A 19,733-nucleotide genomic window follows, 5' to 3' on the forward strand; every position below is an offset into this window, starting at 1 on the left:
ACGCAAAAATGACGTATTTTGCTATCCCTATGAAAATAATAGGTGCGAGAGAGCACGATACATTGTGGGAAAGCAAAATTTGTCAGCATGCTATTTCATTTGCACAATTTTTCATTCCAAATCGTCACCCCTGTCAAAAATTCGTATGGCTGTGTGCGTTTTTGGTCACACGATTTTTGCAGGGCGCAATTGATATATTGTAACATTTGTAAACAGTTGGGTTTCTCTGCTGTCACCATCACCACTAGAGAGCTATTGAAGAAACGCTCGACCAAGATATGTTGCGATTTACACGCATAGATTTTTTCCACCTTGTCAGTTATTGATGGAGAAAATGCGAAAGCCATATTTACCATCCAATACGGAAATGGAACTGTGGAGGAAGAAACATTTTATAAAATTTAATAAAATCAATAAATGATAGTTGTGTTAAAATGGGGTAAAGTATCGTATGTTAAAGTATAGCGAAGTTTGAATAGGTTTCATTCTTCATTTTTAGAAACATGTACGAAGGTACCTCGTAAGATATTAAAAATCCTCAACGCTTTTTTGCAATAACTTAAAAAAAACTCATATTCATCAAATTTCTGTTTTACTTCTACATATCAATAGCTACCTTTACCACCAGAAGGAGTCACTATTGCTTCTACACCTATGCTATTGTTTCCTACACCGATGAGCTTTGTAATAAAATAAACAGCTATCTCCCCAATCTCTCCAGTTTTGTTGCCTTGCGAAACCTGATATTGTAACCAACCAAATCATCGGTGATCTTATTTAAAACATGGCCGCGCCAAATGTCGACCATATGACATTACCCTACCGACTGTCTTACACCTTAAAATTTTGGGTGTGACTTTCATCAGGATCTATATTTTGGTGAGCACACAGCCGCAATTGTTCCGAGAATTCAGAGCCGTACCAAAATCCTCAAATCCCTCGCTGGCAGTACCTGGGGAAAGGATAAAGGAACGCTCATGACTACACACAAAGCAATTAGCCAGCCGATTAAGTGCTATGCGTCACCCATATGGTCGCCAGCCTAAAAATTACCCACTGGAAGAAGCTACAGGCCTGCCAAAATACTGCTCTCAGAATTGCCACGGGCTGTCTTCTTATTTCCCCAGAACACCATCTGCATAGTGAGGCGAGAATACTCCCCATCAGGGAGAGAAATGAGATGCTGACCAAACAGTTCCTGTTGAATACCCAGAAACCTGAGCATCCCAACAGACATCTGATTGGTCAACCAGCACCGCCTAGGGGCCTAAGGAGTTATCTCCGTAAGCATTTTGAGGAAATACGGCTCCTGAGAACCCAGCCGTATGAAGCGAAAAAACACAAGCAGGTCCTTGGGGAACTCCATAAACAAGCGTCGGACCTTTATGCTAGGAATTGCCCGGTGAATCCAGTACTCAAAGAAAAGTATCCAAACCTCGCGGAAGAGGAACGCATACTCCCCAGAGAAAAGCGAGTCACTCTAGCTCAACTTCGTTCTGGATACTGTAACAGGTTAAACTCTTACCTATCCAGAATCAACCCCGACATACAAAATGTATGCCCCGCTTGCAATGTGTCCCCACATGGCACCAACCATCTCTTTAATTGTAATGTGGAACCAACGCCTCTAACACCCCTTTCATTATGGTCCCCCCTGTCGAAACAGCAAGTTTCCTTGGACTCCCGTTAGAGGATATTGATGATAATTTCTGATCGGTCGCACCTATTGGATGGGGCGAAGCACTGCTACAATAACAACGTGTGAAAGATGGTTGCATCATTCGTTTGTTGCTCCCTGTTGCTTTGCTTATATTTTTTTTCTCAATTTTAAACAAATTCGCAACAATAACTAAACTTTTAATTTGTTAACAAAAATAGAAATGCGCAACAAAATTTCAATTGGCAAATCAGCTGACTTCGAAGATTCGAAATTCCTATTCCCCAATTATTGTTCTCTCTAGGAGAAAAGAATTGGAGGAATTTTTCTGCGGTGCTATTAAGGCAATGACCTTTGACCTCGAGTAATTTTTTTTTAGCTCGAATAGGATAGATGGGGACTTTTAATTTTAATATTTTTATGGTAAACTAGAGGTCCTAACTAAAATTTGGCTTTGTAGTAATTTTTGTTATTTTAATTGTCTAAATTAGCCGTTCTAATATTAAAATCGCCACTCTCAATACAAATCAAAAAACAAGTATGACAAAGTTGTTAACGTTACAGTGCTTATGGAATTTTAAGAGTGCATTAAAAGAAAAAAGTTTTGTTAAGTACATTTTTAAAAAGGAAAGGAAAGGTCGGTAAAAATGAGACTTACCATATATTCATATCGGCTGCTGAGTGGAATATCACCAAATCTCGGCTGCCGTTCCAAAAACTTCCTTTCTCAGAATTCGTTTGAAGAACGCCCTATCTTAGAATTTGTTTCATAAACACTCCAGCTATTGTCAAAATGTGTTGTATTTGAGCTCAGATCGGTCATTTTTGAAGCCAAATCTGAGTTAGGGCATTCTTCAACCGAATTCTGTGATAGGGCTTTTCTAATATACGGGGTTATTCAAATATTTTCTGAGAAAGGTGCTTTTCGAAACGGCACCCGAGACCGGGTGATATTGTTGAGCAGTGCTTCGCCCCACCTAACTGCTACAACAACAACCGGGTGATATTCCAATCAGCAGGCGATATGGATATAAGGTTTCATTTAGTTGTCCCATTTTTACTGAGCTTTTGTTTTTGTGCCTTTCGTTTTACGGATATGTTTAGATATAGGTTTTTTTATTAACTTTTAAAATAAATCCATTTTTAACTGCCGGCCGTTCAAACTCTGAACCCTATTGTATATTCTTACGATTTCAATGAGAATGATTTCCCACACTCTGAGCACGAGTATGGTCGCTCGCCGGTATGCATACGTATATGGCGCTTTAGCTTAGATCAGGGATGGGCCTATTTTCGGCTCCTAAATCAGTTTCAGTGCCAGCGAGTGCTAGGTGAGACGTTTGTGTGTTTGGGATGTTAGGGGAGTAACAAAATACCTTGGAAATATCACACGCTTCGCCTCAAACGATATTCATAGCAAGAATGTTGCGGAAACACTAAAAAACTGAAATGAAAATATTCTCTCTCAACCTCGAAAACCAACTCCCAAACTGTGTTGCAATAGTACGAAAACAAAAACATACATTTTTTGGCAAGAAATATGAAAAACGGAATAACCATAGACTGAAGTCGACTTTATGTTAAGCAGCGCATTATTGACATTCATTTTGCATTCACAAATATTTAATTATATGCAAGCCGATTCATTTTGCAATGTATCCATAAAAGTATTTAAAAAAGTATTTTTAAAGTATTAGCATTAGAGGAAGTAGTAGTAGAAAAACGTACTAATGCACGTTTCTTATACAATCGTGGGAAAACGAAACCCTTTTCAGATTTGTTGGGAGTGTTGCCGTGAGCCTAGGAAGAAATATATCAGTTTACAAATAAAAAAGGTACCAATCGCATAAACAATGACTAATTTTACCAGTTTTATTGTAAACATAACTGCTTTCATTTATAAATTTCAAATTATGGAGGAATTTTCAAATTTCTTCAGCTCACATACATATATCGTTAAATCCACACTGCAAAAATTGTTGGAGCATGTGTTGCATGTGCATTTAATTTACGGCGACCATTTTTCCAATTTTAAAACTTGCTTTGTTTATGATTTGAATCATAAAGGAACTTTTAAAATTACAACTGAAAATTCAGTTCGAGTTGTGAATCACAAAAGCGACATTACATATTTGTGGCCTTTGGTGCGAGCGAAGCCGCCGGTAAAGGCTAGTTTATCCTAAAACGCTTAATATTTGAACATAATAAAAGCGGTGGCAGCTCTATTTTCCGCATAGCTTGGTAAATGTTAAATATTTATTAAGCAAGATGAGCCGTGGTGTTGATGATGCTTATATATATTATAACGGTGTTCAAAAACTGTAATTCGTGCATCAAATTTTTATTAAATACATGTTTCGTAGTTTATTCGCTTTATTGTATTTTGAAAATGTCTTTGGAATGTGAAATAAGTGTAAGTTCTTTAAAAAGAAAGTCAGGCAGTTTTAATAAGGATTGGACTATAAAATATATGTGTCAACATAGTGGTGATGAATCTCAATGTCTACTTTGCAAGAAGCATGTAGTTTGCAAAGTTTTTAATATTAGAAGGCACTATCAAAAATTTCATAGTGAATGTGATAAGTCTTCAGACGAAGCACGATTATATATTTCTAATGTTGCGATATTTCTGATGTTGCGCAGTTAGCAATATTTATTCGGGGAGTAGATATTGATTTCAATATTACCGAAGAATTACTTGATTTGATACCTTTGAAAGGAACTACGACAGGTCAAGACATTTATGATGCGGTTTTAGATTGTGCTGTCAGAAGAGGGTTGAACTGGAGTAAATTCTTTAGTGTGGCAACTGATGGCGCGCCAGCGATGATGGGATGCAAGCAAGGATTCGTTGGGCGGCTTAAGGCAAAATTTGCTTCCGAATTGAACCGAGATTGTATTGCAGTGCATTGTCTTATTCACCAGGAAGCTATATGCGCCAAATCTTTAAGTTTCCAAAATGTTATGGGTACTGTAGTAAAATGTACCAACATAATTCGTTCAAAGGGATTAAACCACCGCCAGTTTAAGGGACTTCTTGAGTCCGCGGGAAGTGAGGAATTGGATATCCCATATTTCACAGAAATCCGTTGGGTGAGTCGGGGAGAAGCACTGAAAAGATTTTTTGAGTTAATCACTTATCTCAGATTTTATGGTATATTCTACCAGCTTATATTCTTAGGTTTGAAACTAATTTTATTTTTTTATAACCTGCAGATTTCTAAAAAATATTCATTTAGTGAACTTAATGACCCCGAGTGGATAGCTGACTTAGATTTCTTAACAGATATTACAGAGCATCTTAATATTTTGAATTTGACTTTGCAAGGTAAAGATAAGCTTATATATGATTTAGGTGACGCAATAAGAGGCTTCAAAACAAAGCTTGAATTATGGAGTGAGCAGCTCGCAGTAAAAAATTGTTCCTTCTTTCCACGTCTAAAGGCTGTTTCTCTGAAAAATGCTATCGATGTTAAAAAATACTGCGAAGAATTTCAAAAATTACTGATGCAGTTTAAAGACCGGTTTGCAGTGCTGGATACTCTTCAAGGAATGTTTGATATGTTTGTATCTCCTTTCAGTCAGAATATTCAAACAGCCCCGGCAGAACTACAAATGGAATTGATAGAATTGCAGTGCTCCACTCCTTTAAAAAACAAGTTTTTAGAATGCGGAGATGTGATACGGTTCTACAAAATATTGGATACGCAGAAATATCCAAAGTTGCGAACTTTTGCTGCGAATATAGTTTCAATGTTTGGGAGCACTTACACATGTGAACAATTCTTTTCGAAAATGAATTTGACAAAAACTAAGCTACGAAATAGGCTTTCCGAAGTAAATTTCGTATCTGTGATGCGCATTGCAGCAGCAAATGCTATCAACCCAAATATTGACTTAATTGTTGGTCAAAAACGAGGTGAATAAAAAAAATGTTAAATAAAATAAATAAATAAAATTTATGACTTTTTACCCACTGTGCAGTAACAGATGTATAAGGCCAAATACTCTCTCTTTATCAATCTTATGTGTGTTTGTATATTATTCTCTTCCTGTGTTCTTCGCCCCACATACCTGCACTTGATCGTCCCTCACCTAGCACTTAAATGTGCAAAGCGTGCCCGTATGAGCAAAAGGATTAACGAGATTAACGATCAGTAAAATGAATATCATTTACAATCACAGTCTTATAAAACTTTACCCTTGTTGTTGGTTTTCCACCGGTATGAGTACGTATATGACGGCGTAGATTTAGAGCGTAGGTACAGCTTTTTTTTTTTTAAAGCTTGTTGTCGCTGAAGTTTCACTGCCTTTTTGAGCGCTTTGAAAGCTTATGTGTGATGATGCATCATCACCACCCAAAGAACTATTAGACTGATCTTCGCAATTTTCCTCTAGTATAGTAGATGGTCTGAGAAGTCTCACCATTTTCAAAGGTGAAGTTTGTAAAGTGGTATCGCCCACTATTGTGGAGTCCCACATTTTAGATGGCGCTTCAATATCTTCTAGTAGTGTTACATCAATACTTTTTAAAGGAGTTTCATTATCCAATTGATGCTGCTCCTGTACGCATAAGTTATGCAATAGACGTTGCAGTGATTGTGCTTCTTCATCTATTTCTTGTAGTTCTAAGATTATATTATTAAATTTATACCCCGCAATCTTATCAACTTTCAATATGTTGTATATTCACTTACCTTGTTTACAAGGGATTTTAAAATAGTTTCCATCGGCGCTGCGCTTTTTAGCATCTTCTTTAACCATATCCTTGTTCTCGCTATGTATGTACTTAAATAGTGTGCTGTTACGATCGGATGCTGTTTTATCACACATTTTTTCCAAAGCCATAAAACTTTCATCAGACGTACGTTGCTGTTGGCATTCAAATATAGTTTCGTCACAAGATGCCTTTGTTGAAAAATTATAAGGAATCCTCTTTATAGTGTTTGCATTGTTGGATTTATTTTCATCCTCCATTTCAAATAGTTTGTTCATTGCATTTCCGCTAACAGCAACGTTACTTTCGTGTTGATCCACATTCGCTACATGAGGAGCTGCGCGTGCTTCTAGCAAAGTTTGTAGATCCTCCTCTAAATCCAAGCTAAAGCGTTGGCAAGATACCGGCTCTTTAGCAGGCGTTGTAGCATTTCTAAATGTGTTCGTGAATCGAGAAAAAAATGTTGAAGATATTGTTTGTATTAATTTTTAATAATAGGTATATATTACCATGCTAAAGTGATTTAACTTTTTAAAAGTAAAGTAATAAAGTTCTACAAGCTAGTAGCTACTTTTTAGTCAAAGATTTGGAAAATTTTCAAATTCTTATATAGTAAGCCAATTTACTCTACAGTATTTAAAACATCCATCTCCATGCTCACTCGAATGGCTCATCATAAACAAGCATGCAATTTTAATGATATATTTATAAGCATTTACCGTTGCATGACAAGTAATTTCTTGACTTTTGCACGCCAAGCTTTATTTGTTTGAAATTTTTCCAATCCAGACATTTGCATTCAGGAAAATTGAATTTGTTGATTGATTTTGTTGAACCACAGCAGACAAGGTGCGGTAATCTTCCAGGGTTTTCGTTACGAAATATCTTTTCCAGATAAACTTATACCACTTGAGCACGCTACGTTGTGTTATTATTTTATCCAATAGTTGCTTAATGGTTGCCCCATCATTTGAAATTGTGGCCTTACCACTGGAATCAACAATATGCTTGTCCATATTACGTGAACCCAATGTAGTGCGTACAGCGTCCACAATTGAATGCGAGGTATTGATGTTGGATATGATGAATATTTTTTACATAAAAACTCATGTACCCAATACAAGTTCAGGCATACCGCCGATAACACACCTTTTAAACGACGTTGTGTGTCCAAATCACTTAGCGGTTTTTCTTCTATGATTTGTAGCAATTCTTCAACAAACGTTGGATCATGTATGGGATGCGACCAAAGTGGACCGCCCATCTATATTTGGGAATATAAGAAACAATTTGGTGTGAACAATTGGTGCCAGTTCAGAGGGTTAGAAAAAGCGACTGACGCGGCTTTTTGAACGGACATAACCGTTTAAAGGGTTAAGCACCAATTAAGTAAGAAGGAAAAAATTTGATTTATTCGAGTTTAAATACTTAAGTGGGATAGCTGAAACTTACATGATGTTTATCACCGCAATGCGCACAATTTGTATTAACATTTGGTCCAGTTGGTATACCGAATTTTTCTTCCGCATTGCCTTTATCTGAGATCTTGCTTTTTACAATACCCATAGGCTGTAGCGTATAGGTATCACAACCAGTGCATTGAAATACCATTCATTGTTTGCTGTGTTCATAATATAAAGATATGGTAAGTAATTGGATTGTGGTAAAAGGCCAAAATGCTGTATACCAACCTCATGCTATATTTACACTTCGCTTGACTACTATGCATACGCACAAATACGCGTATATAAAAATTGGCAGAAATGCTCAAAAGTGGCTCAATATATTTTCCATAACGATTAGAGTGCGTTTCAATGCAATGCAATAGTATACGCAATCCCATCTCATGGCAGCATTTCATACGCAAAGGCACAGAACTATATTTGGCATTGCAGGCTTCAGGCGTATTGCCTGCCAGCACAGCCATATCATTCGCAGTTACAAGTAATGAACCCCCACTCGTCAGTGATTGTATAGCGCCATCCAGAAAGCGATTCGGACAACCATAAGGATCTAGGTCTATAACATCGAAACGCTTCTCATATGAAGTTGAAAGGTACATGAGAGTCCTATTGCGAATTTTATTATTGATTATTACAGCTAAATCACTAGCTATTGATTCGTATATCAAACCTACATTGCATCCCCTTCGCTTGGCACAATTAAATGTTCCACTCCATTGTGTCGCATATTTACGCTAATGGAATCTACTGCCACCTTAGATAGATCATTTGCAACAATTTCACGCACGCCTGCTACTTCGTTTGCATAACTTATGCTACGTAAACTTGTTGCAGCAAGCGCTTCCAATATTCGCAGTCCATCGTCGTATTTTACACCACCAGCCGTGTATGGTTTCTTGTCATTAGCATTGCTTGCTTTCCTTTGTATCTTGTGGATTTTTATGCGCCGCCGCTTCCCGCTCTCTTATCAACCGCTTTGAGTATACATTAAGTACTGATTGTAGAATACGGCCCCGCCGGCAATAATTTCTGTAGTGCTTTCTTTGATCACACGTTCGGGTGCTTTGTCGTTCGTAGCGATCTGTTAATTCATAAAATTTAGGGCGATTTTGTTAATAACGCGAAACATATATTTACCTTATTTTCAGATATTTCCTCAACTTCCATTTTGGCTTTAAACTGCTGTGCATCCAAGTTTTTGTTATCAGCTGTTCGGTGGTGGCATACGCTGGCTGCTGCTTTCGTTGAACAGTGAATCGTGGAAACTGTTTCAACAGAGGAAATATTTAAGCATTAAAGATGCACAACACTGTTTTTTTATAAATCAACAATGATAGCCAGCCTTGGGAGGTTGTTGCTGCTGCTATCGTGGCCTTGCATTACCCGGTTGCTGTTGTGGTATATACCTTGGTATAACTGGATGTGGCGTCATTGCCCCACCTGGTCCAGTTGATGCGGACCACGAACAACAACCACCACGACCTACACTGTTTGGGTTCACTTTGCTGCTGCAAACACACCTCCGTCACAATAATTAATGGAGACCATGGAGGGGTATCTCAACAAGAGAGGCTATTTTATTGCACACATAGCCGTTTTTTTACACCGAATTTTCTAATCTTTTTTTTTTCAATTTTGGATAATAAATCTTAATGGTAACAAGAATTTTTTTCTTGTATGTATGTGGAAATCAAAATTTACTATTCTGCATTAGAATTGCTCACGATTATTTATACTATGCTATTACATATTTCACTTTCTTTCTTTATAAACATGCACACATTGATATGAGTTTTTTTTTGTTAAAACACACTTTAGTAGACCAAAAAGAATGACAATAAAGAATGCGTATATTAATTTCAAAATGTAAATCACACAAATTAAAAAAATGTTCCACTTTTCTGCACGCAAAAATGACGTATTTTGCTATCCCTATGAAAATAATAGGTGCGAGAGAGCACGATACATTGTGGGAAAGCAAAATTTGTCAGCATGCTATTTCATTTGCACAATTTTTCATTCCAAATCGTGACCCCTGTCAAAAATTCGTGTGGCTGTGTGCGTTTTTGGTCACACGATTTTTGCAGGGTACTATCTATCCAAATCATTGTAAATTTTACCAAGTAGCGCAACTAACAGCTGATCGGTGAAATTCGCACATTCACACGCACAGTTCTCGACTCAATTTCAAAAAAAATTTAGATTATTTAGCTTAAATTTTAAAGTGAAATAAACCTTACCAATTGATGTATAAATAGAATATATAGGGTGTATTTTTTGTTATTAAAAGAAGCTTTCTATTTATATTAAAGTTTTTAACATATTTTTTTCAACTTTAATTTAACAATTTCATGCGTTTTTAAAGCATTTTCGTGCATGGAAATACAACCATGTGCATATACGTTTTGACATTACATTTCATACACGTTCGTATTTGCCAATCTCATTGTATCTAAATTCGTAAACAATGACTGCAATTATTCGGTGCGATTCTCGAAAAATTTTATTATTTTTGTGAAATTTTATACTTAATCTGTGGTATTGTGGCGGTCAAAAAGGTTTTATGCAACAATATTTTGCCTCACAACGCGACAATGTATTTCGTAATGTCGAAGTACTTATATGTATATGTATTTGATGTGGAAGCTTGCATTTGAGAACACGGTTGCCACTTATTCCATTTGGAACAAAAATGGTCCCTTTCAACCCCATATGGTCCGCTGGGCCCTTTTTCTCAATTTTGGGTTTTCCGGCAAAGTTTTGGTACGTTTAATTCTTTTTCACTTAAACTGAAACAAAAATTCAAAATACTGTTAATAAAATTTTCCGCAAATCTATTATCCACATATAATTTTCAATTTACTTCAATGGAATTCTTACCAAGAATATTGCTCTATCTATAAAATGTAGCAGAACAATGACATTTCACCCGGTAGATAATTTAGGCAAGGCATTAAAAACGGAAGTGGTGAATGTTCGGGCAAACAAATTGTCATTAATTTTTGATGAAACAACGGACTTATCAGAAAAAAGACTTGTTTTAGTGGTTAGATATTTCGATCGGTATTCAATTATTACACAGTTGAAACTTTTAAGACGCTTGATTTTTAGTCTGAGTGCAAAACACATACTGAATCTAGGCTCTGGTATGAAGTTTAAACTGTTAGAGCAAAAGTAAACATCTATAAAAATAGCATTAACATCACTGCTTTGTTTTATCTACGATTTACTGAGTTTGCCACAAAGCCAAATTTTTAACCGTTCTTTAATAAAACCTAACTGCTCTATGGACCTTATTCCATTGCAATCAAGCAAAACTAGGATCACAACGTTTGGTTAGTGAAAGACATAGACTAATCCTAGCAATGTGAACATATAATATCTAAAGGTGCACTTTATTTTTGTTTATGCAGTTTGAATTAAACCAAGTTTCTACTTTATTAAAATTGTATATATTAAACCATTGAAACATCCCAATTGTTTTTATACCAACAAAAAACCTAAAATTTGGTCCTTTTTTTGAGATCTGGTCTTTTTTTCGATGCATTTTGGTCTTAAATGAAAAAATGGTGTGGCAACCGTGTTTGAGAACGCATGTGACAAGGTTGCATTCTTCAGAACTAATTTTCTTTTTAAATAATGAAATAGTAGTATGGAAGCGACAGCCATAGTAGTACACATGTATGTGAATATTAGCAAAGTTTAAAAAACAAAGCATTTTTTCTTTGAAAATAATCTAATGGAAGATGCATACGAGGCGTATCTTCATAGACGCGTATTAGGTACAGCATAAGAAATCTTGAGGCGTAGAAAATCGTAGCTGCATTCCATATTTTGTACGCGTCTACGAAGCTATGTCTCGTGTGTATCTTACCTAAGTTTAGCTTCTTACGAGATCCAACGTTTTTAATTAATAATGATAAATAACACGTGAAGCAACTAAGCTTAAGGTGACTTTTGAGTCGTTTTGACACTTGAGCTGCATCTACATCTGACTTTGAAAACACGCGCTTTAATTGCTTCAATCTATAAGCAACGCACCGCCAACGTCAGAGCAAAACACAAATAATTAAAAACTTAGGGTTCTTCTTGAAGTTTCCTGGTTTTCTTGAAAAATATAAGAATTTCTATCGCCGTTCAACTAAATAAAAAACTTAATTTTGTATTCATGCCGATTTCGTGATCGATCAGGAGAGACGGTGGAACATATCCTTCTGGAACGCGACGCAATTTGATGAGGGCACAATAGATCAACAGTCGCAATGCAATACCCAATAAATTTTCTACCTATCTTCATGTTATGAAAATAGTTGTATTTCCTTTTTCCTCATGTTAGAGGGGAACTCTTAACGTCCGTTATTTTAAAGTAACCCTTATTTGACGAATCACTGAACGATTTCTTTCAAATAAAGTGTTTGTTAGCGTTCACCGAAGATGGTGAAAACGGCCCCTGGAATTGTTATCTTATATAACCAAAGAAAGTTATGCAGAAGCAAAATTTAGTCAGCACAAAACGGTTAGAGAAAATTTAAAATATAATGCATATGTATAAAATGCATGCAATTTATGAAATCATTTTTTTATATAAAATTAGTTTGACATATCAGATTTGTCAATATTATTTTAGTCCTGCTACTTTTAACACATTTATAATATTTAAGAAGAACATTTAAGAAGTAAGAAACATGATTAATGCTTACATTAATACGTGTTTCATTTATTTTCATTGAGGAATAAGTTCGTAAAATAAAAAGCACGTTTTTATAAAGTGCGTGTGAAGCTCCATATATAAAATGAGTAATAGAAGGAACATTGGTTTATATATTACATTTTTAAAATGAAAATCTTCTGCTAAAAAAGTAATAGAATGAATATTAGTTTGTATATTAAATTTTTAAAGTGAAAATCTCCTGCTAAAAAAGGAGCAAAGCCTAACTACATTTTTTCATTTTCGTACTTAACTACACGCCCTTTTGTGATTCAGGATTTCGGCAAATTTTGAAAAAACTCCGAACATCAATTCCTTCATTATATGACATTCGACTGCCTAGTCCACTGCCTTCCACTCTATTCGCAACATAAGCTCTATTTAGGCTGCCAAACTATATAGTAAACAATGATCCAAATATATCAGTGATTGGCGATATTTCTTCATGAAGCAATAGGGGGACTCATGAAAGCATATAAACTTATAACGTGTAAAATTATATCCATTTACACACACTGTTATATGAACGCACCTAGTAATATTCTTGATAAACTTGATTGTTTATCAGCTGTATTATTGCCAAACAAAGTTTTTTTGATTGTTATACAAATTAAAAATTCCAAGATTAAGTGAAAATCAAAACTAAAACGTCTTTACTTGCTGATGTTGGAGATTTCTGATGAAAATGCCTGCTGTAATGTCTGCAAGGTTGCATTCCTTTGAGTTTACCGAGTTTACACAATGAAATGTGCGCGTAAATTTATACAAATTGTGCAAATGATTTTTCATACAAAATTTGACAGCTCGTTTACGCACTAGATAAATTTATACGTTTACACACTATAAGGCATTTATAAGGTTACATGAGTCCCCCTAATATTTCTTCACTCGGTTGTGTTTACTTTTAGCTAGTTTGCTCTTTCACTTTGAATTGATATTTTTATAAACGATGTTTTGATATGGTTGGCTGCGAAAATGTGGTTGTATTAATTTATTAAAAATCCGTTTTAATACCGAGTGAAAGATGAAAGCAAATTATAGTAAAACAACCCTTCAAAAAACGCGAGTACTCCATAAATAGTGTAAGGAATACTCCTTTGGAGTGTTCCAAAACTAATCTATTCATAGAAAAAATGTGCTCCAATTAACATTGCGATGTCCTAGGAGAGGAGTAGGTGATCCCACTCTCGCTTTGTTTGTGAGTATTCCATAGAGTACATACGTGAGAGTACTTTCCAAAGTACTTTCACTGTAGTATTCCATGGAGCACCCACAGAAGATCATATGCCAAAGTACTAAAGAGGAATTGTGTCGGAAAGAATTATCGGAGTGAATTTAATTTAAAATGAAAGTAAATGAAGAGGGGCAATACAACTTTTATATTTTATACTACGAATATTCTTATGTTATTTAGCATTTGCGTGAATAAAGAAACTAATATTTCTCTATACTATAGTATGTATACATAAAACCAGTGCGCGGTTGCATTTTATCAGAGTTGCCATTGTAAAATTTTATTATCAGTTATTTGTGTGCAATATTTTCCTTTTGGCAACTCTGTTCGATCGTCATCGTGTCGTGTTCACGGTCGTTAAAAAACGAGCAATGATCGGCTGATGGTGGTCCGCAAACGCATTGCAAAGGAGTATTGTTAGAGTACTCCAACATGAAGAAAATGGAACACGTAATCCAACAATTTTTGCAGGGAAGCAAGGAAGGCTAAGTTCGGGTGTAACCGAACATTACATACTCAGCTGAGAGCTATGGAGACAAAATAAGGAAAATCACCATGTAGAAAAATGAACCTAGGGTAACCCTGGAATGTCTTTGTATGACATGTGTATCAAATGGAAGGTATTAAAGAGTATTTTAAGAGGGAGTGGGCAATTTTTGGATATCGCCATAAAGGTGGACCAGGGCTGACTCTAGAATTTGTTTGTACGATATGGGTATCAAATGAAAGGTGTTAATGAGTATTTTAAAAGGGAGTGGGCTTAGTTCTATAGGTGGACGCCTTTTCGAGATATCGCCGTAAAGGTGGACCAGGGGTGACTCTAGGGTTTGTTTGTATGATATGGGTATCAAATGAAAGGCGTTAATGAGTATTTTAAAAGGGAGTGGGCCTTAGTTCATAGATGGACGCCTTTTCAAGATATCGCCATAAAGGTGGACCAGGGGTGACTCTAGAATGCGTTTGTACAATATGGGTATCAAACGAAAAGTGTTAATGAGTACTTTAAAACAAAGTAGGCCTTAGTTCTATGGGTGGACGCCTTTTCGAGATATCGCCATGAAGGTGGACAAGGGGTGACTCTAGAATTTGTTTGTACGACATGGGTATGAAATGAAAGTGTTAATGAGTATTTTAAAAGGGAGTGGGCCTTAGTTCTATAGGTGGACGCCTTTTCGAGATATCTCCATAAAGGTGGACCAGGGGTGACTCTATAATGTGTTTGTACGATATGGGTATCAAATTCAAGGTACTAATGAGGCATGAACCAATAAACAGATCCCGCATTAAAAAATGAGAGAGCAATAAAATCATAGTTAGCTGGGAAATAAATTTTATCGGCGTGAGGTCACTCTTTTGTCAACATGTTTCGTTGCTGACGCAGTGTTCAGACTTTATTCCAATCGGAGTATTTTGCTCCGCTCTTACCTCCTACTACATTTTTTATCTCAAAGGTTTATTTGGGTCGAGTTGAAAACTAAATAGTATCACTACCTAAATAGTATACTACTAACACGTAGGAAAAGCTGATTGTTTATAAGTGACGATTGGATGAAATGACGTGAATTCATTGTTCGTGACTTAAGACATGTTTGTTCACATTTTACTCACAGTTTTTGTACTTTTTCGTATGGAATGATAATAGAAGGAGTAAAATGTAAGCAAAAAATGTGTCCGGAAGTGATCTGTAAATCCTGCCAAAATTCAACATACAGCACTTCTTGAAGTTTTATGTAAAAATGATGTACGTTTAGTCAGTAATGTCAGATAACCCTGTTCTGCGATAACCATTGAGAGCACCAAGCGAGGTCAAATCTTCCTCCAACTGTCTCTCCTAACTAAGTGAAGATCTTCTCTTTCCTCTATTTACAAACTGCCGGAACGTATTAGTTCCTCCGCATAACATGCTAGCGAAGCTTTCTCTCATATAGCTCATCATTATGCCTCCTTCGATACCCGCCGTCGACATCAGGGATAGGATTATAAATCTTCCGGAGGACCTTTCTCTTCAATACTCCAAGAGCCATCTCATTTTCTCTCGACACCTTCCATGAATCCGAGCCATACATCAGGACAGGTATGATGGATGACTTGTAGAGCACGAATTTTGTTCTTCGAGAAAGGACTTTACTTTTCAATTGCCTAAAGAAGCACTTGTTGGCAGCAGTTATTCTCCATTCGATTTCTAGGCCGAAATTGTTTTTGATTTGCATGCTGCTTCCCAAATTGAAATTGACGAAATCCTTCACGGTCTTGAATTTATATCCGTCAACAGTGTCGTGACTACAAAGGCCACGATGACAGCAAGTACTTCGCCTTGTCCATATTTACTGCAAGACCCACTTTTTTGCTTCTTTATTTTATACCAACTCTTCGCCTCCATGTTTGAACAGCTCGGCGGGTATCCCGTCATTACTTGGCACCTTCTGATTTTTTAGCAGTGATATTGCTATTCTCACGTCACCATAGTCGGATGTCGGAGCGTATTTTTCATCATCGGCGATCGGGGTATCGGGTTCGTCTTCCCCCACACTCTGTACGTCAGTTATCATGTCGCCATTATCTTTCCTACAGGAATCTGGCCCGGTCTTGAAACCGACTCCATGTGCACCTGATAAGGCAGATAATTTTTTGCTGAGAAACATTTCATGGTAAAACACAATCGACGGGTTTTGCCAAGCCACCTAATCAATTTGATGCTAGTTGTTCGCCCGCTTTCAAAATGGAAGAAAAATATACTCTGAAAATAAAATTTTTTACTCCGGCGTAGTCGTTTACTGAGATAACAGTTTTAAATACTCCGAACACTGGTAGCGAAATATGAGAGAAATGTAATAAAACGAAAAACTTCAAAAACGCTACGTCACCAAACTTTTTTTGCAAATTCGATTACAATTACAACAATTCCGGAATGCGGGATCTTGGCTCATTTGTTTATGATTAGCCAGGTCCTTGGGTAACGATTTAATTCAATTTTTTTATGCACACTCATTTTGCAGGATATATGCATGAACCAATAAACAGATCCCGCATTAAAAAATGAGAGCTAAAAATCATAGTTAGCTGTGAAATAAATTTTCTCGGTGTGACGTCACGCTTTTGACGATATGTTTCATTGCTGACGCAGTGTTCAGACTTCATTCCAATCGGAGTATTTTGCTCTTCTCTTACCTCCTACTGCATTTGTTATCTCAAAGGTTTATTTGGTTCGAGTTGAAAACTAAATAGTATTACTACGTCATATCTTTTGGTTGAAGTTTTTATTGTATACGTATGAAAATCTGATAGGTTACAAGTGACGATTGGATGAAATGACGTGAATTCATTGTTTGTGTCTTAAGACATGTTTGTCCACATTTTACTCAAAGTTTTTGTACTTTTTTCGTACGGAATGAGAAAGGAAAGAGTAAAATGTAAGCAAAAAATGTGTCCGGGCGCGATCTGTAAATCCTGCCAAAATTCAACATACAGCACTTCTTGAAGTTTTATATAAAATGAAGTACGTTGAGTCAGTGAGGTCAGCTAAGCCTGTTTTGCGATAACAGCCGCTAATTGGGGGCACCAAGCGAGGACAAATCTTCCTCCAACTGTCTCTCCCAACTCAGTGAAGGTTTTCTCTTTCCTCTGTTTACAAACTGCTGGAGCGTATTCGTTCATCCACATAACATGCCCTAGCTAGCGGAGCCTTTGGATTTTCAATCGCTGCACTATCGTCATGTCATATAGCTCATCATTATAGCTAGTTTGATACTCGCCGTCGACATCACGGATAGGAATATAAACCTTCCGGAGAACTTTTCATGGAATATCCCAAGAGCCATCTCATATTCTCTCGACACCTTCCATTATTCCGAGCCATACATCAGGACAGGTATGATGAGTGACTTGTAGAGCGAGAATTTTGTTCGTCGAGAGAGGACTTTACTTTTCGATTGCCTAAAGAAGCACTTGTTGGCAAGAGTTATTCTCCGTTTGATTTCTAGGCCGACATTGTTTTTTCTTTTAATGCTGCTTCCCAAATGAATGAAATCTTCCACAGTCTTGAATTTATATCCGTCAACAGTGACGTGGCTACAAAGGCCACGATGACAGCAAGTACTTCGTCTTGTCCAAATTTACTGCAATACCCACTTTTTTTGCTTCTTTATCTTATACCAACTCTTCGCCTCCATGTTTGAACAGCCCGGCGGTTATCCCATCATTACTTGGCACCTTGTGATTTTTTAGCCGAGATATTGGATAGCGGGGAGTGTTTTTCATCATCGGCGATCGGGGTATCGGGTTCGTCTTCAATCACACTCTGTACGTCAGTTACCAGGTCGCCATTATCGTTCCTACAGGAATCTTCCCCGGTCTTGAAACCTTCTGTCATTAAAAGAGCATGAAATATGTATGGCAAACCGAAAATAATAATAATATTTTTTCGCCATAAATATCCGGGGAGATAGAATGTGATGTGTTAATGGGACCATTATTTGGTCATTCTACACGTTTTAGGCCGACTCCTTATGCATCTGATAATGCAGATACCTTTTTTGCTGAGAAACATTTCATGGCAAAAACACAATCGAAAGGTTTTCCAAACCACCAAATCAATTTGATATTAGTTGTTCGCCCGCTTTCAAAAAGGAAGAAAAAATATATCCCGAAATTTTAATTTTTACTGCGGCGTAGTCTTTTACTCAGGTAACAGTTTTAAATACATGAGAGAAACGAGAGAAATTTAATAAATTGAAAAATTTCAAAAGCGCTACGTCTTCAAACGTTTTTTTTTCAAATTCGATTACAAATACAACAATTCCGGAATGCGGGATCTTGGCTCATTCGATTATGATACTGAGGGTTTTAAAAGAGAGTGGTGGTAGTTGTATCTGTGAAGGCGTTTTCGAGATATCGACCAAGGTGACCCAGAACATCATCTGTCGGGTACCGCTAATTTATTTATATATGTAATACCACGAACAGTATTCCTGCCAAGATTCCAAGGGCTTTTGATTTCGCCCTGCAGAACTTTTTCATTTTCTTCTACTTAATATGGTAGGTGTCACACCCATTTTACAAAGTTTTTTTCTAAAGTTATATTTTGTGTCAAAAAACCAATCCAGTTACCATGTTTCATCCCTTTTTTCGTATTTGGTTTTGAATTATGGCATTTTTTTCATTTTTCGTAATTTTCGATATTGAAAAAGTGGGCGTGGTCATAGTCGGATTTCCGGATTTTTTGTACCAAGATAAAGTGAGTTCAGATAAGTACGTGAACTAAGTTTAGTAAAGATATCTCGATTTTTGCTAAAGTTATCGTGTTAACGGCCGAGAGGAAGGACGGGCGGTCGACTGTGTATAAAAACTGGACGTGGCTTCAACCGATTTCGCCCATTTTCACAGAAAACAGTGATCGTCACAGAATCTATGCCACTACCAAATTTCACAAGGATTGGTATATTTTTGTTCGACTTATGGCATTAAAAGTATTCTAGACTAATTGAATGAAAAAGGGCGAAGCCACGCCCATTTTGAAAGTGGGCGTGGTCGTTCTCCGATTTTGCTAATTTTTATTAAGCACATATAGTAATAGGAGTAACGTTCCTGCCAAATTTCATCATGATATCTTCAACGACTGCCAAATTACAGCTTGCAAAACTTTTAAATTACCTTCTTTTAAAAGTGGGCGGTGCCACGCCCATTGTCCAAAATTTTACTAATTTTCTATTCTGCGTTATAAGTTCAACTCACCTACCAAGTTTCATCGCTTTATCCGTCTTTGGTAATGAATTATCGCACTTTTTCGATTTTTCGAAATTTTCGATATCGGAAAAGTGGGCGTGGTTATAGTCCGATATCGTTCATTTTAAACAGGGATCTGAGATGAGTGCCCCGGAACCTACATAGCAAATTTCATCAATATACCTCAAAATTTACTCAAGTTATCGTGTTAACGGACGGACGGATGGACGGAC

At 36.7% G+C, this 19,733-nt stretch overlaps 2 protein-coding genes and 1 pseudogene across 7 annotated transcripts in view; 1 reads left to right on the plus strand and 2 right to left on the minus strand.

Moving 5' to 3' along the window:
* Positions 1-19,733, plus strand: part of LOC137244464 (zinc finger protein hangover-like) — a 242,577-nt gene that overhangs the window by 87,628 nt on the left and 135,216 nt on the right. The window lies entirely within an intron of this gene.
* On the minus strand, positions 191-6,490 carry LOC137244471 (uncharacterized). Its single transcript, XM_067773493.1, has 3 exons — positions 6,355-6,490; positions 6,083-6,285; positions 191-373 (listed from the first exon to the last, which is right to left on the minus strand). Exons 1-3 carry the CDS (start codon positions 6,488-6,490, stop codon positions 350-352), a joined length of 363 nt encoding a protein of 120 aa, XP_067629594.1. The 3' UTR covers positions 191-349.
* LOC137246039 (tRNA (guanine(26)-N(2))-dimethyltransferase-like) lies at positions 7,306-8,702 on the minus strand (annotated as a pseudogene).

The sequence above is a fragment of the Eurosta solidaginis genome, chromosome 3, assembly GCF_040869045.1.
Source record: "Eurosta solidaginis isolate ZX-2024a chromosome 3, ASM4086904v1, whole genome shotgun sequence".
In the NCBI taxonomy this organism is placed as follows: domain Eukaryota; kingdom Metazoa; phylum Arthropoda; class Insecta; order Diptera; family Tephritidae; genus Eurosta; species Eurosta solidaginis.

Coding starts and splice junctions, on each gene's coding strand:
- LOC137244471 (XM_067773493.1), bottom strand. CDS start 6,490: ATGTGTGATAAAACAGCATCCGATCGTAACAGCACACTATTTAAGTAC. Junction 6,286..6,354: donor TAAAATCCCTTGTAAACAAG/GTAAGTGAATAT, acceptor ATATAATCTTAG/AACTACAAGAAATAGATGAA. Junction 374..6,082: donor AAACTTCACCTTTGAAAATG/GTGAGACTTCTC, acceptor CTTCCTCCACAG/TTCCATTTCCGTATTGGATG.